The following is a 16,563-nucleotide window of genomic DNA, read 5'->3' on the forward strand; positions in this document are numbered from 1 at the left end:
TATCTCAAAGCTGATGATAAAATAATGTCAAGAGTGTGTAAAGCTGTCATCAAATCTAAATATAAAATACTGTATAAAACATATTTTACTTCTTACTCCACTTTTTGTTTACCACATAATCCCATATGTGTTATTTCATAGTTTTGATGTCTTCAGTGTGAACCTAAAATGTAGTAAGTAATAATAAAAAATATAGAAAAGTCATTTAATGTGAGATAACTGAAGTGTCTCCAAACTTCTGAAGTGTAATATGAATTAAATTAACTTGAACCAAGATTTCAACTCAAGGTCCTGTAATTTCTTAGTGCATTTAGTGCATATACACTACTAACAAGCACATTAATTCTTCTTATTAGGACCCAGGAGATGTTCTGATCTCTCTGGGTGCCAATACAACTCGGGAAGTTCTTATAGCTCAGCTGGCCAAAAGGCACATTTGATAACAAAGTGGTTTTGGGTTTAAATCCTTACCTAGATTTTGTGTTTTACATAAAAGTACATTTTCAGTCCAATCAAGTGCTACTTGTGGTGTTTCAAAGTTTCCTGAAAACATTACAAATACGCTTCATTTTAATTTATTTAAAATGTAGCTTTATTACTACTTTAATAAACTTATTTGTTTAATTAAAGTACTCATTGAGACACCACTCGGTAATCTGGGAACGCAGACTAAATCTAGAATTGCGGATCATTTCGATGATCTAAATCATGAGCTCTCAATAGATTGATCCAGAACTAGATCTAACAACCGTATCCGACATCAACTTTCAGTCAATTTAAATGGAATACTTAATTTCTTGCTCTGTTGCCTGTGGTCAGCAAAAATTGGGAAGTGAGTTCTGACCATTACCAGCCCCAATATTAATATATTATGCATATTAGTATATCTTTTTAGTATAACGCTGCAGCTTCCAAATAGGGATCATAGGTGTCGATGCCAAGTGTGAAAAGTGTCAAGTGTTTGCTCAAGAAAACAGAAAAGAATGCTATCCAAACCAGAAGAAATTCATAAGATGATAGATCTTGACCTTTTGGTCTTCAAAGACACCCACCTTCAGTAGGGATGGGAATTGATAAGATTTTTACAATTCCGATTCCATTATCGATTCTGCTTAACGATTCGATTATTTATCGATTCTCTTATCGATTCTCATTTGGGGAAAAAAAGGAGAACAAAAAGTTTGATCAGCATCATCTAGAGCAGTGATAATCAACTGGTGGGTCGCGACCCAAAAGTGGGTCGCGGACCCGTTCTCAGTGGGTCGCGGGCCTTTGCCTGGGAAAAAAATGTTAAGAACAAAATCCTGTGCTTTTATTTTGAAGTGGATTTTTTATGCCGCGGAGTGCCGTCTATTCACAATCGCCACAGTAGGTGGCGATAAAGCCTTGTAATGTTAATAGACACCCACCAAACTGCACCATCTTTTCATTAAATTAATTTGAGAAGTTGAAAATTTTACTCAATTTGGGTCACGGCTTGTCCTTTAGGGGTGATGGTGGGTCCCGAAGCCAGACCAGTTGAGAACCACTGATCTAGAGGAGGTAGTGAACTCGAGCGAGTACTAGTACAGCTGCCAGCGTCTGAGCCAGCCAGACTCTCTCTCTCGTCATGATCATCAAAGGCATTTGTTTAATGTTAACTGATATAGCATGTATTACAAAGCAGCACATCGCGCTAACATGGTAGGCAGTGTGTTATTTATCTTCCGTACTAACCGCAGAGGTGGTCATAGCCTGGCTGCTGCCGCTGCTGCTAGGTTGAGATTCATCTCCAGTCCAAAGCGTGTCAAAAACACGACATTCATTTAAAAATATTGCATGTTGTGTGCGCAAATGTTTCTGCATGTTCGTCGTGTTCCCTCCCGACGCTGTTATCTCCACTTTGCAATGATTGCAAGTCGAGCTGTTGCCATCTGTTTTGGTAAAATGCAGCCGAACTTTGGAGCGCTTGAACCGAGTGGGTGACATTGTTTACTACTAATTGCACTGCACATGCATAAGTAACATGGCGTAATTTGTCGTGCTTTCTGGAATCGATAAGAGAATCGTTAGATAAACTGATTCTCAACAAGAACTGGTTCTCGATTCCCATCCCTAAACTTCAGTCAATGAGGCCAACATAGAAGTGGTGTAGCTATCATTACACAAATATTTTCAGATTATTTTGTCAGATTCAGTACCAATTAATTCAGTGCTTACTGAATATATGTCCATAACCTCGTTTCCATACATATATTATAAATATATGAAAGAGCCCACCACCAAAAAGTCTAAAGTTCAGCATTTAGCCTGTTTGCTTCTCTTCCAGTAGCTCGTAATCTGTGATATGCTCGTTGTTGTCACTGCAATCACTTTTGAAATACTGCAGTCGCTCAGAGGATGTGTGGTCTTGACTACAAACATAGTATTTTCAGGAGGGTCAATGGGGGAAATGCCCAGGCGTGTTAGGCAAAGTCCCAGGTAGACGTCTTCAATGTACAAAGGTTTAATCTGAGGGGAGACTCCAAGGATCTTCCCAGGCAGATCTAAGGACATAACATAGGCCATGCCCAGAGGATATGGGGGGTACTCTGGCTCAGCAATCACCGCTTCTGGCATGTAGAACTTGTTAGATGGGTTTCTTAAAACCGGGCTGTGCCACCATACCAAACCTGACATGTAGTTTTGTTTGGCTGTGTTAGGATTCAGCAACAGTTTAACCAAATTGTAGACGTGCACAAAAATATCTGAGTCAACCTTCATGATATAGGAAGCCTTGACACAATGTGCAACCAGCCACTCCAGCATCATCATAGTCTTGATGGTCAGATTGCGGTAGCTGTCCTGGAAGTCACTCTGGATGAGGTCATGGTGCTGCAGGTTCTCCTGTTTGAGTCTCTCCTGCTGCTGCTCTGCATCAGCCCCTCCAGGTAGGCCCAGTATGAAGAGAGTCTCCACCAACTGACCTAGAACCAGTTTCTCATTTCCCCATGTCTTTCGGATGGCATCCCGAGCTGCTATGTTGCTGGGCGCAACTGGAACCATCAGGACCAGGAAAGGAGTTTTGCTATTACATGTCGGTGTGTCCTCCATGATGAATTTGTAGTTTCGTGGATAGGCTACGTGATACGGCCCGGGATCCTCCCATTGTTGTTCTGTTGCTACTGTTTCCGCTGCTACTACTGATGATGATGTTGATGATGATGATGATGATGATGATGATGATGATGATGATAATGATGATGATGATGATGATGCTGATGCTGGTGCTGGTGCTGGTCTCTTGAAAGCTAAAGAATTCAGGTTCCCTGACTGTCCTTCAAAGCAGACATATATAAGAAGCACTATCAATGCTGCCAGGATGCAGTTCAAGATGTATTTATAGCGTTTCCTCAATGTCTCCATTTAAACTGCACAGAAAAGAAAAGTCATATTATTACATGGCAACAGCAATTTTATATAACTTAGACAAACAACAACAGACAATTTAACAATCTATCATATTTGAGAAAACAAACATGATTTAATGCTTTAAAACTGAAATTACAAAAACTGCAAGAAAATGGTGTTCCTCAATATCGGTATGATTTAAAATGTTTTGATACAAGTCTCAATATGATATCTTAGTTTGACTACCAATACCAATAGTATATTTTTTCAATATGTTACTGTAACAGTAATTTTTAGTCTGGCTTGTTACCTGATCACCACTTGGTGATGAATTGGATCAGATGGAGGGGGAGAATGCCAAATAAGTGGTACCAACTGGAGTACCACTTATTTCTCCATCACACAAATTTCTATTTGAAACAGAGGCTGCCGCTACCCCAGCTCTTCTGATCTTAATAATCAAGGGCTCACATTCATGTGCCTCTGTCAAGGTTACTGTGAAGCTCCAACTATTTATAATGAGGCAGTCACTCACAGAACCAGTGCAGCTCACTGAAGGCACAGCTCTCTAGACTATTTTTTGGCTTGCAGCCCAACACATGAGCAGTGTGAGAAAGACACTGTCAAACTGCTAAAACATTTAGCTGCAGAAAGACCTGTGACATTTTTGCATCACGTGATCACAGCAGAGGGCAATTCCCTCTCATCCAAGTGCATTGAAGCAATCCAAAACTGGCTGTAAACAAAGGTCTCTCTCTCTTTTTTTGAGTAAGTAGTACTTAGTACTCTTACTGTACGAAATTCGTCCCAAACACGGTCCCAGTGCATTTTGGGAAGCACTACTTAGTGTTTTCATTCACAGAGCTGCCAACTTTTCAAAAAACCTTGGAGTGAGATTCTGTAAGGGATGGCCAAAACCGCGGTTCTGGCTACATTTGCGCCCTGGGCGAACAACCCCCCCCCCATCTAAAAAAGAGAAAAGACAATTTGATTTGTTTTTTAAATGAATTTTCTAAATCTGCATATGTCACCATACATTGTGTATGATTTCAGCATCACTTTATTAGAAAATGGTACAGTAAAAGAACTTGAAATTCACCCCAGAAGTAGCCGGGAACATGTAGAACAAGAATCAGGTGGGGTTCTCAGAAAACAATTTGATTTGTTTATTCAATGAATTTTCTAAATCTGCATATGTATCTTAGAAAAGAGATTATTATTTGATTTCTGAGTTTAGGAGGTACACTTGAAGGCACCATGAAGCCGTCTTGTAATTACGAGATCAGGTGTCTAATTTTTTTATTTATCCAGTGAATGCAATGCTTCTCGTGTCTCTGCCCAGATTGGATTTTTTTGGGAGGCGTAAGAAATTGGATGTGTGGCGTGAGAGTGTGTGAAGGCAGGCAAAAACGTGTGAGTTGGCAGCTCTGCATTCACACGGACACCAGAAACAGAGCATGTTACTGTACTTTACATGTTACTTTATTTGAAGAGTACTTTGAGTTTTTACTGTCATTTTTAGGAAGGGTGCGGGACTTATGACCTGTAGCCACTATAGCCAGCCACAAGGGGGCTCACTTTGACTGATCTGTCATTTTCGCGGGTATAGGATCTTCTACACCGACCTGCCACCCATAAAGTTTCTCCAAACGTGTTTTTTATTCTAGGTAGTTGTTATCACGATAATCCATGTCCAAGAGTCAATTTCCCCGGATAAGATGGGTTTTATTCGTTATTTGCCACTATAAACACACTCTGACCTCCTGACCTTATTTTGGTACTTGGTACTTTTTTCTCCACTTTTTTTTGTGTGAAAGCTGCACGTGATTGGTGACAAGATGTATTATTTATTACATTATTGCATTATTTGAGTGATAAATTAATTAAATAGTTAATACGTTTTATTTATATAGCACATTTTTACACCGCATGCACTGACCAAAGTGCTTTACAATGTCAAAAATGAAATAAAATATAATAACATTTAAAGATATAAAATAATAATAACAGCAATAATAACAAAATAATAATAAATAGTAATTAATAAAACAATTAATAAAATGTGAGGAGCCGGCTCCTTATAGTATGCAGAGCCAAAAGAACTGGCTCTCCAAAAAGAGCCGAAATTCCCATCACTAATTTGAATTTGCATATTAGCAAATATTTAACTTCACCCGAAACATTTGCGTGCAGGTGAGAGAGCGCGCGTCTGGGTGACTCAGGTGTATGAAGTAATAAAATAATTTAAAATTATATTATGTTAAGGCCACTAAAAAGACCTTTATATACAGCATAAGGAAAAGATAAACCGCATATAAATGATGGTTTATTTCCGGTTACTTACCTTTCAGTTGCTCGCATTGCTCTGTATTACACTTCCTGGAGCCGTTGTTCTTGATCGCAATGAAGTTAGTTTTAAGTTGGATATTGCATATTGGACAGACGTACCAAGCCACTCCAACATTTCAAGTGCACCCGTATTACAATATACAGTACACACGGCGATAGAAGACGGCTACAGGTGTACCTACTTCTTCTTCAACAACATGAAGGAGGTATGGCAGGGTGTAAGAAACCTTACAGAGTGTGGAGCGAAGGAGGGCTGGTGTATGTCTAGAGGAAACCAGTTGAACCAGTTTTAGGCGGTGTGAATTTGCACTTGTTGTGCTGCAAACACAAACCAGACTAGGTTGCCTATGGGTGAAATTAGTTGCATGACATGATGTCAATTCTAATAGTTGCTAGTTCAGCAAAACTAAAAACGACCAAATACAGTCATCTTCTGTGGCTAATAGCAATATATTGGCAAGAGACACCGGTATGTCAAGTTTTGTTTTTGTTCTGTCTCCATGTTTGTTTTGTGACTTCCCGTTTTATTTTGGAGTGTATCTTGTCATTCGTCTAGAGTAGACCCACCAGTAGTATCTCGTTTTCGCCCTCGATTCGAGAGTTTTGTGTTGGCTTTTTGCCATTTAATTTTCATAGTAATAGTTAGAGTTTGGACTTCTTCCCAGTTTGTGTTTTTTTTTCTTCCCTCCTCTGAGGCGTTTTCTGTTTTCATCGGTTTTTGTTTTTTCCCCTAGACATTAGTATTTTGTTTAGTAATTTTTGATAGCCATCCCTCCTGTTCGAGGCACTTTCTGTTCATTCCCCTTATTTTGGTGTGCTTAATAAGGCCTTCTATTCAGCTCTGCATCTGAGTCCTACCTCTGTGTCCCAAGCTTGTCACAGCCTATAGCTGCTGTCCCTCACGTCACTCACAGAAATCTGCATACCTTTATCTTTGGCCCGTTTCTCCTCTTCTTCTTTTCTTCCCTGCCTCTTCTGATAAAATGTCACTGGCAGTATCTATTGCCAATGTTAAGAACAAACAGACTCACAAGAGCTTTACTACATTGGTAGGTGGAGGTACAACCGCAGTGAAGTTAGTTATTTGACAGACTGTCGTGACTCCAACATTTCAAGTGCACCCGTATTGCAGACTTTACAGTTAAGGCTACAGGTCTTCTTGTTTTCTAAATAAAAATGTTGGATATTTAAAGCAGAGATATTATGTTTAAAGCTATTGGGAACCTATTGAGCTAAAATGCTAATATTTACATATAAAAATGATGAACAGATTTAAAATGTAAAAACAAGAAGTGTATCTCATGCAGCCAATGTAGTAACATGATCCAACACTGATTTTGAGTCAATTGATCACATGACCTGGAAGCTATTGAGCTAAAATGCTAATATTTACATTTAAAAATTAATAAGAAATATTTAGAGATTTCAAATGTAAAAATGATAGGTGTGTAAAATACATGTGTATCTTAACCAGTAACTGGACTAATATGTTTTTGAGTCATTAGGTGCGCAATGGGAAATGTCTACACTTTTATAGGACTTGAAATGATTGTCCAGAGGATAAGATAAAATAATATAAGATAAGATAAGATAAGATAAGATAAGACAAAGGGAAATTAAGTTAAGTCAGTGAGCTCATATATTTATCAAAGAGTTACACAGTCTGATGGTTGTGGGTAAGAAAGATCTTGTATATCTCTGTCATGCAATGAAGAGAGAGTTTATCACCACCTACTTAAGATGGTCCATCCCTCACAGAGCCAGCGTTCTTAACATGCTTATCCAGCCTCCTTGCCTGCTTTTTTATTCAACACTTCCTCCCTAGCAGACAGCAGCATAAAATAAAACACTTGCCATCATAGACTGATAAAACATCTTACTACAGATGTTTAAAGATTTGAGCTTCTTCAAGAACAAGAGGCCGCTCTGCCACTTTTTGTAGAGTGCCTCTGTGCCTGTGCCCAGTGAGGGAGGTGCAGGGCCGGTTTTTGCTATGGGCAATGTGGGCGACCGCCCAGGGCGCAATCTCATTTCCACGTCAAGTTAGTGGAGCGGGCGCCCTCATTGTCACGTCAACTTACTGCTGAGAGTCATACAGTGTGTGTGTGTGTGTGTGTGTGTGTGTGTGTGTGTGTGTATGGTATGCAGATTTCTGTGAGTGACGTGAGGGACAGCAGTTATAGGCTGATGCGGATCATCAGGACTTACTTTACCACTCTCGTGTCCGGTGGTTAAGTTTGGGCAAAGTGTTTCAACGCGTGTGGGACCTGAAAGAGGAGATCAGTGCATTTTTGGAGTTCGTGGAGAAATCTAACGAATTTCCTGAGCTAAGCGACCAGAACTGGCTTTGTGATTTTGCGTTTGCTGTGGATGTATTTTCACACTTGAATGACTTGAATGTGAAACTGCAGGGGAAAGATCAGTTTGTGCACGACATGTACAAACATGTTACAGTGTTCAAATCTTGCAAACGCATCTTTCACTCATTTCACCACACTTGGCACACAGAAAGAGGCAACGCAATATGCAAAGAAATACAGCAAATCACTGGATGACCTGCACAGAGAATTCAGTCGCCGGTTCTCTGATTTTGAAAACATTGAAAAGTCACTTCAGCTCATGTCCTGTCCCCTCTCACAAGACCCTGAAACAGTACCACATGAGGTGCAATTGGAACTGATCGATCTTCAGTCTGACTCCATCTTGAAGGAAAAGTTCAACACTTTTAAACTTGACGACTTTTATGCTTCACTGAACGAAGCCACGTTTCCAAACCTCCAGAGGACGGCACAGAAGATGCTGGCCTTGTTTGGCTCGACCTACGTATGTGAGCAGACATTCAGTGTTATGAACATAAACAAAGCCCGTCACAGATCCAGAATAACTAACCAACACCTCGGATCTATCCTGAGAATCGCCACCACAAAACTTACTCCAGACTTTGATGCACTGGCAAAACAGGGAGATCAACAACACTGTTCCCACTGAAACTGAAGGTGTGTTTTCCTGCTGTGTTTATTCAACTGAAATTTAATTAAATTAATCATTAATCATTAACAGGTCAAATCCTGTATGTAATTTATAGTAACACTCCATCCATCTGTTCTTGGCCCGGCCCCTCTGTCAAATTTTAGAACTCATTGTGGCCCTTGAGTCAAAAAGTTTGCCCACCCCTGGTCTAGACAAATGACAAGACACACTGGCACAGGACAAAGGGAGACACAGACTATATGAACACATGGAGGTAATGGGGAACAGGTGGACACAATCAGGAATCAGTGAAGACAATCAGACTGGTGACACATGAGGAAGGGCAAGTGACCTGAAACGGGAGGAGAGTTAATTTCCAAAACAAAACTGGAAGTCACAAAACAAACATGGAGACAGGACAAAAACAAAACTTGACATACCGGTGTGACAGGCTGTTTATTAGCCTCTTGCCATATATTGAGAATATATTGCTATTAGCCACAGAAGATGACTGTATTTGGTGGTATTTAGTTTTGCTGAACTAGCAACTATTAGAATTGACATCATGTCATGCAACTAATTTCACCCATAGGCAACCTAGTCTGGTTTGTGTTTGCAACACAACAAGTGCAAAAAACGCAACCCACACAGTTTCCAAACTGTTCACAGCAAAGCATTACAGATGTTTGAAACTCTTGGTCTAACACCAATTTCATCTCCACGTCACCATAAGCCACCTCAGCGCTTTACCGGCTCTGCTCCTGCATATGTGCATGCATCCCCGTCAGAGTACTACAGAGGAGAGTACTACAAAGTCCTTGATGTTGTGGATGTGCAGATTAGAGAACGGTTTGAGCAGGAAGGAATGAGAATGATCAGAAATCTGGAGCAAGTCCTCATAACTGGAGAAATACACAATGATGTACAGAAGTATCCAGAGCTCAAACTAGAAAACCTGAAGCTGCAACTTGCAATGTTCAGAAGCAAGTATAAGTTCCACTCCAGCAGTGATGTTGTTTGTATTCTTCAGGGGATGTGTCCAGAGGTCCGTGGCCTCTTTGATCAAGTTGAAACACTTGTGAGACTGCTTATTGTTACCCCAGTGTCATCAGCTGAGGCGGAGAGAAGCTTCAGTGGGCTCCGAAGGCTGAAGACGTGGCTTAGGAGTACCATGACACAAACACGCCTGAACAGTGTGGCTGTGTGCCATATTCACAAGGAAAAGCTTGACATGTTAAACAGGAAGGCAATTGCAGGCAATTTGAGTAGGGGTTGGGAGTAAACAGATTCCTCCCCTGGCCTGAGCCCCATCCCTCCACAAAGTTTGGTGCATCTCTGTTCTGTTGGTTTTGTGTAATCCTGCTCACAGCCACACTGCACCAAAACATGACCTCATTGGTGAATAGTTGGTGGACAGTGTTTAATTTTTCTGTCTTGTGGTGGGTTTTCAATATTCGCTTAATTTCTGTCAGATGTTTTTTAGTTTGTGAAGCACTTTGTATTGCATTCTTTATTTGTATTGTGTTGTGCTATATAAATAAAGATTGAGTTAGATGTTGGGGAGTTCTTTGACAGAAAATTGAAGACTCAAATCCTGCTTCCAAACTACCATCACCAGTGATAGCAAGTAAGCAAGTAGCAAGTAAATGTTTCTTCCACTTTTTGTTGCCAGGCTGGCAACAGGCCTTCAGCTGTTAGCCATAACTTGCCAAAGTTGATTGAGTGGTCAGAGCATTTTAATTATTTCTAGTTATACATATATATGGTTAATTTTCCCGATAATCAATGCAGATAATTTCGCTCATGTGCCACCCCTAGAACACCCCCACTTTTTAAAGCGCTGTGACGCCCCTGTTATTTAGTATTAAATCTAGCTAGTGAGGTTTTTCTTTCTCGTTTTGGTTTTCAACTTAGAATATTATAGGCTCTGTTTAGAGCTGTCTTTTTGTTATATTTGGTTGTTCTTTTAAACAGCACTCGCTCGCCCTTTGTTCCCTTTTGCCTCACTTCCCTCTGTTAAAACAATTTTAACTTTCATTTATTTGCCTCACTTCCCTCTGTTAAAACAATTTTAACTTTCATTTATAAAACTCCTTTGTTCATTAACTCTAACATCTGGTTTTATGTTCCTTCTTCATACCCCGATATCTGGTCGTAACAAATTAATCAAAAGCAGGATCGGCTCATGGACTATTTATAAGAAAGGGTATGACCATAATAATGTTTTTTTTGTTAGTTTTTTGTTTTTTTTATGAAATGTGCATCATGCTGATATGAGATATGAAACCTAAACCATTAATTGAACCATTGATTGAATAATCTACTCTGATTCATATATTTGTAAATCTGATTCTGATGGAGTCAGTGATTCACCAGTCATGAACCTCACCGCACGTTACTGGATGCCGCCCACATTCAACACCAGATCGACACTCCCCCCGAGACCCTCCCCTCAAAGGATGTGCGATATCAACATTAGTTATAACATTAGTTTATGGTTCTTTTTCATCAATACTCGATACTTTTTGTAGATTGCATAATTTCACAGTGTTCAATATTGCAAGGGCAATATGAAATATGAAGTCATGAACATAAACATTTGAAAGAAAGTATTATATTTTTTATTTGTTTTTCCATTCATTTATTTAATGGCACCATGTACAGTATTAAATATAAATGATTACATTTGATGTACTGCACCAGAGTTAGCTTACAGCTACTTTTCATCTGCAGTCCCTTCACAGACACAATTAAACATATTACAGCACAACAACAAACAGTACAAATCAAAAAACACACAGGACACATAATACAAAATACAAAGTTACACACAATAGCACATAACATACACCCACAATCTCAGTGGCTACAGAGCTGAGTATCCTTTAGCAGACTTTTTAATTTGGTTTTAAATGATGGAACTGCAGCTCTTTATATCATCAGGTAGGGCATCCCACTGAGTTGCGGCTTTCCCAGAGAAGGCTGATTGCCCAAATGCAGAGCGACAAAATAGTATGGTACAATCGTGTACAGATAACAGATAAACAGATAAAACTCTGCTTTCGCCTTTTTGATTAGAGAAGAGCATTTGTTTCTCAATTGTCTAAAAACAAGCCAGTCAGTCTTTCTGAGTCACTCAGTAAACAGATCCAGATCTTACAAATAATTTGTCAGTATATCCATAGGCATTGAGGAAGTGATGCTGACTGCGAGTTTGAGAATATAATACGGTCACCTCAAGCAGGGCTGGTCTTAGCTATGGGCAATGTGGGCGGCCGCCCAGGGCGCATTCTCCGAAAAAAGAAAAAAACCTTGCGAATTTTCGATACCGCTGAGGGCGCAAATGTGGCCAGGACCGGCGCTGACCTCAAGGTGGCTCACCTCACAGTACTTGTCAGACCAGTCGGTCAGAACAATTGAGGCTTGTTGTTCAAGATGCAAGTGGAATGTAACCTAGCAAGCATTGTGTTATGCCCCAGTCTAGGGGCCTAGAGCATAACAAGAAAAAGGTGTCAGAATCTTCCCCGAGTCCCAAGTAGCCACTTACAAGTGTTATGTACGAAAGAAAATGGTTTATTTACAAAACTCAAAAGATCCAACAACTATAACTAAGGAATCATCTTCAGGGTGGACCCAGGCCAAAACAACAACCAAAACAAACTATCTAGAAAATAAATCTCTTTCCTCAGAAAATCAAAATCACAATAAACTTACCTGCCTAAACTAACAAAAAACAGGAGAAAACATGATCAAAACAAAATGGCAGTCCACCCCTACTCTTCAAACAAAAAGCTAATTCCAATTTCACACAACGGTTTTCACAATAGGACATGTGGCTAGTTGGGAGAGGAGGAGGATGAAGAAGTGCCTGACGGCCGCCATCTTGACTCCTTATATATCAGGTGGAGCCAGTAAGGACAGGAAACCCCTCCACCAATCGCCTCCTGGGGATGGCACATCCTATTATAAAGCAACGGACCAACCTGCTCAATGAGGCGTCTATGTATATATGTCTATGGAAGTAACAGCGGTAAGAACGGTAAATAGGAATTCCAGTCCAACACCATTTGTGTCGCGAAAATACTACGTCACTGACATTACCTCGGGAAAAATAATAAAACAGCTGTTTATATATTTTGGGAGTGAACGGAGTTGTCAGAATGCTGGTTTGTATTCTATTAATAAAGTTTGATTGACCTATCTGACTGTTTTGTTGACATTCCCTTTAGCACAGCTCAATCTAGTGGATGCATAACGCAACCCCAGCCACTACTGTAGCTTCTATTCTATGCGCCTTATAATGCGGTGCGCCCTATATATGAAAACAGTTTTAAAATAGGCCATTCATTGAAGGTGCGATGCGCCTTATAGTGCGGAAAATACGGTACTGAATAAAAAGTGCATGTTATATTCCTCATCTAATGTTTTATTGTACCAGTTGGGATACGGTACAGATATAGCATTTAACCAAAATAAATTCTGCACAGAAAATTGAAATACATAAAAAAAATAATTGTGCACTGGCTCACCTGTTGCATGTGAAACATTAAGCAACATAAAATATTTTTTAAAGCTATACAATATGGGCTTAGCCTACACAATATTAAGCCTACATGCAATTATCTGCTAAAGTACTTAGATGAAAAACTTGAAACATTAGCAGCACCAGTTATAACCTCCCTTGTTCTGAGAAAGGTAACAGTAAGATTACTAGTCCTGGAAACTTACAGTAACATGTAGGACTGAACACAACTTAAATCATCCCTGAGAAAGGTGACAGTAAAATTAGAGGGCCTCTATTAAACAACTAGAAAAATTCCCGTAGAAATTTTGAGAGTGGGCTGTTGCCCGGGGGTGACGCACTAGCAATTAGCATTAGCATGTATTTCATTCTTAGTGGCTAACGTTAATTGCTAGCGCATCAGCACGTCAACACGGCTGCACGCAGGTTTTGAAGGTGGTTTACAACCGTTTACATCCCTAGGTGCCACTATATGAATTTGTCTTGTACTGAGAGACTGTTTATTAGACATCTCTCCACGTTTTTTTATTACCTTTATCGTGTCCAGAGCAGCCAAAATCCAGCGAGGTAGCGAGGGAGAAAAGAGAGGCGGAGTCTGCAGGTCTTCAACAGCCGTTTTCGAATAGACCGCCAATGGACCGCCCCCCTCGAGGCGGGCTTTTCAAATTCCGGCTGATAAAACATAATGTTTGGTTATCTAACATAACCTCAGTTCTTCTTCATAATATTCACTCGGTGTCTCGCTATGGGATGCAGCCTCCTGCAGCCCTGATAGAAGCATTTATCTCAATCCGCCAATCCTGATTGGCCGGTGAATGTGTTCAATTTCAATTGAATGTTTCAATTAAGAGTTATTGATCCCGGAAGTGCCAATATCTTTCTAACTTTACCGAAGTGCAGTGGCCAATAAGGCACCTTTCCCTATCTCGTAATTACAAGATCAGGTGTCTAATTTATTTTTTTCAAGTGAATGCAATACGCTTCTGTACTTCTTCTTCTTCGCTCACATAAAAAACTACAGGTGCACCGGCAATAATAGTCCCCGGTAATTCACTTCCGTTGTGGAGTTTTTTGTTTGCAGCGCTGTTTCTTTTATTTGCAGCAGCGTTTCTTTCTTTTATTTGCAGCGCTGTTTCTTTTTGTTTGCAGAGTTTCTTTTATTTGCAGCATTGAGGGTTCCCGGCCACCGTAGTTTTTTGATATAGCACTTGTACTTCTACTCGACTCCTTTAATCCAGTACTTTATACATCTCTGCTTCTTGGGACAATTAAACTATCAGTGGTAACAGATAAAACTCAGCTTTCGCCTTTTTGATTAGAGAAGAGCATTTGTTTCTCAATTGTCTAAAAACAAGCCAGTCAGTCTTTCTGAGTCACTCAGTAAACAGATCCAGATCTTACAAATCATTTGAGTCAGTATATCCATAGGCATTGAGGAAGTGATGCTGACTGCGAGTTCTGAGAATATAATACGGTCACCTCAAGGTGGCTCAGCTCACAGTACTTGTCAGACCAGTCGGTCAGAACAATTGAGGCTTGTTATTCAAGATGCAAGTGGAATGTAACCTAGCAAGCATTGTGTTATTGCCCAGTCTAGGGGCCTAGAGCATAACAAGAAAAAGGTGTCAGAATCTTCCCCGAGTCCCAAGTAGCCACTTACAAGTGTTATGTACGAAAGAAAATGGTTTATTTACAAAACTCAAAAGATCCAACAACTATAACTAAGAAATCATCTTCAGGGTGGACCCAGGCCAAAACAACAACCCAAACAAACTATCTAGAGAAAAAAAAAAAGTCTGTTGGATTTACATAAAAAAAATTATGGACATCGGTTGCACATGTTAAAATTATGTTTACTGAAATTGATTTATTCATGTTCTGTCAATTAAATTAGTATGTGTTAAACCAGCATAACTTTTTGATATTCATTAAAAATATTTATTTTATGTTCTATATATTAGATTATCTTATGCTAAACTGACTTATTTTTTTATGTTAAATGAATGCTTTCCTTTAATGTGTATTATATATAATCATAATCAGGTGGATCAACATAATCTTTTTGCGTGAAGCTAACAACTTCAACATGTAAATCTGACACTATTAACTTTGGTATACTTTAAATATTTATTACTTTAATAAGCTGATTTGAATCTTTTACCTACATTTAGTAAAAATGAAAACGCACAAGTACAACATACCTGCAGTTATTAGTCCTAGACAGTGCATTTTAACAACTCAGTGGGAAAAAACAAAAAAAACAACAACAAAAAAAAAACACAATTTAATCGAAAACTACCATTTATATTTATTGGTAGAAAAAATTACCCCGATCCCTACAACTGTAGTGACTACCAGTGTTCCTAGTAAACAAAAACCATCCCAAACTGTAAAGAAAAACAGCAGGGATTCTGTTATAGTTCAAGTTAAATTAAAAACAACATCGGGGGGCTCCCATTTGTCCAAAAGAAAAGGTCAACTGGAGGAGGTAGGTGAAATATGTCTCCCAAGAAATCAATTAAACAATATGGATATCCTTTATCTCAACAAAGACAGGTGAGGATAAGATGGATAAACAGGTAATACAGTCTATACAGTCACAGTCACACAATGAAACTAATTCATGTTCATACAACACACTAAAACGGAGAGAATTTTCACTTGAATACACGTCTTTTCACTCAATGGTACACAGCACACAGCCTGACCATGACTACAGGACATGTACATTTTCCATAATGTGAAACACTGAAACTCTAAAAGTCTAAAAGTGGGGGGAAAACTCCATTGTCATTAAATTTAAAGCCTTTGAGCATCACGCAGAGACGTCTCATATTGCGCAGCAACAACACCCTTTACAATGTCACAAACTTGGGCCCCGAGCGCCACCTAGTGGGCCGCAAAAAAAATCTGTTTTGTACGTGTGGGCTGCGAGGGCCGCGGGACGTAATAACAACTCCCGACCATGTAGTGGCGCTAATGCATCAGTCAGTTGTTACTTTAACCAGCTCCATAAATAAGGAGAAGAAGACACTCAGCTAGCTGACTCCCGCCAAAAAGTAATTTTTTGCGCAAGTACAATCCCGACTTCATTAAGTACGGCTTCGTAAACGGAGGTAGCGAGACAGTGCCGAGAGCCCAGTGTGTGGAGTGTGGGTTAACGCTGTCTGACGAAGCCCTTAAGCCGTCAAAACTACAGCGACACCTAGAGACCAAGCATCCGACGCTTGTGGGAAAGCCGGTGGAATTTTTCAAGAGAAAAGAAGATGGGCTGCAGATGTAGAAAAGATCGATCGTGTCACTGACTGGCAACTCTAAAAGTGCACTGAAAGCTAGCTACCTCGTAGCCAGAC

The 16,563-nt window shown here is 39.7% G+C and overlaps 1 protein-coding gene across 1 annotated transcript; it reads right to left on the reverse strand.

The window, feature by feature from the left end:
- Positions 1 to 1,907: 1,907 nt before the first annotated feature.
- Positions 1,908 to 5,960, reverse strand: LOC104936733 (beta-1,3-galactosyltransferase 5-like). The gene is made up of 2 exons (XM_010752816.3): positions 5,714 to 5,960; positions 1,908 to 3,389 (listed from the first exon to the last, which is right to left on the reverse strand). Exon 2 carries the CDS (start codon positions 3,382 to 3,384, stop codon positions 2,278 to 2,280), a length of 1,107 nt encoding a protein of 368 aa, XP_010751118.3. The 5' UTR covers positions 3,385 to 3,389; positions 5,714 to 5,960; the 3' UTR covers positions 1,908 to 2,277.
- Between the last annotated feature and the right edge of the window lie 10,603 nt (positions 5,961 to 16,563).

Source organism: Larimichthys crocea, chromosome X (assembly GCF_000972845.2).
Source record: "Larimichthys crocea isolate SSNF chromosome X, L_crocea_2.0, whole genome shotgun sequence".
NCBI lineage: Eukaryota > Metazoa > Chordata > Actinopteri > Sciaenidae > Larimichthys > Larimichthys crocea.

Bases quoted from the DNA above. Each gene is read 5' to 3' on its own strand.
- LOC104936733 (XM_010752816.3), bottom strand. From the start codon at position 3,384: ATGGAGACATTGAGGAAACGCTATAAATACATCTTGAACTGCATCCTG.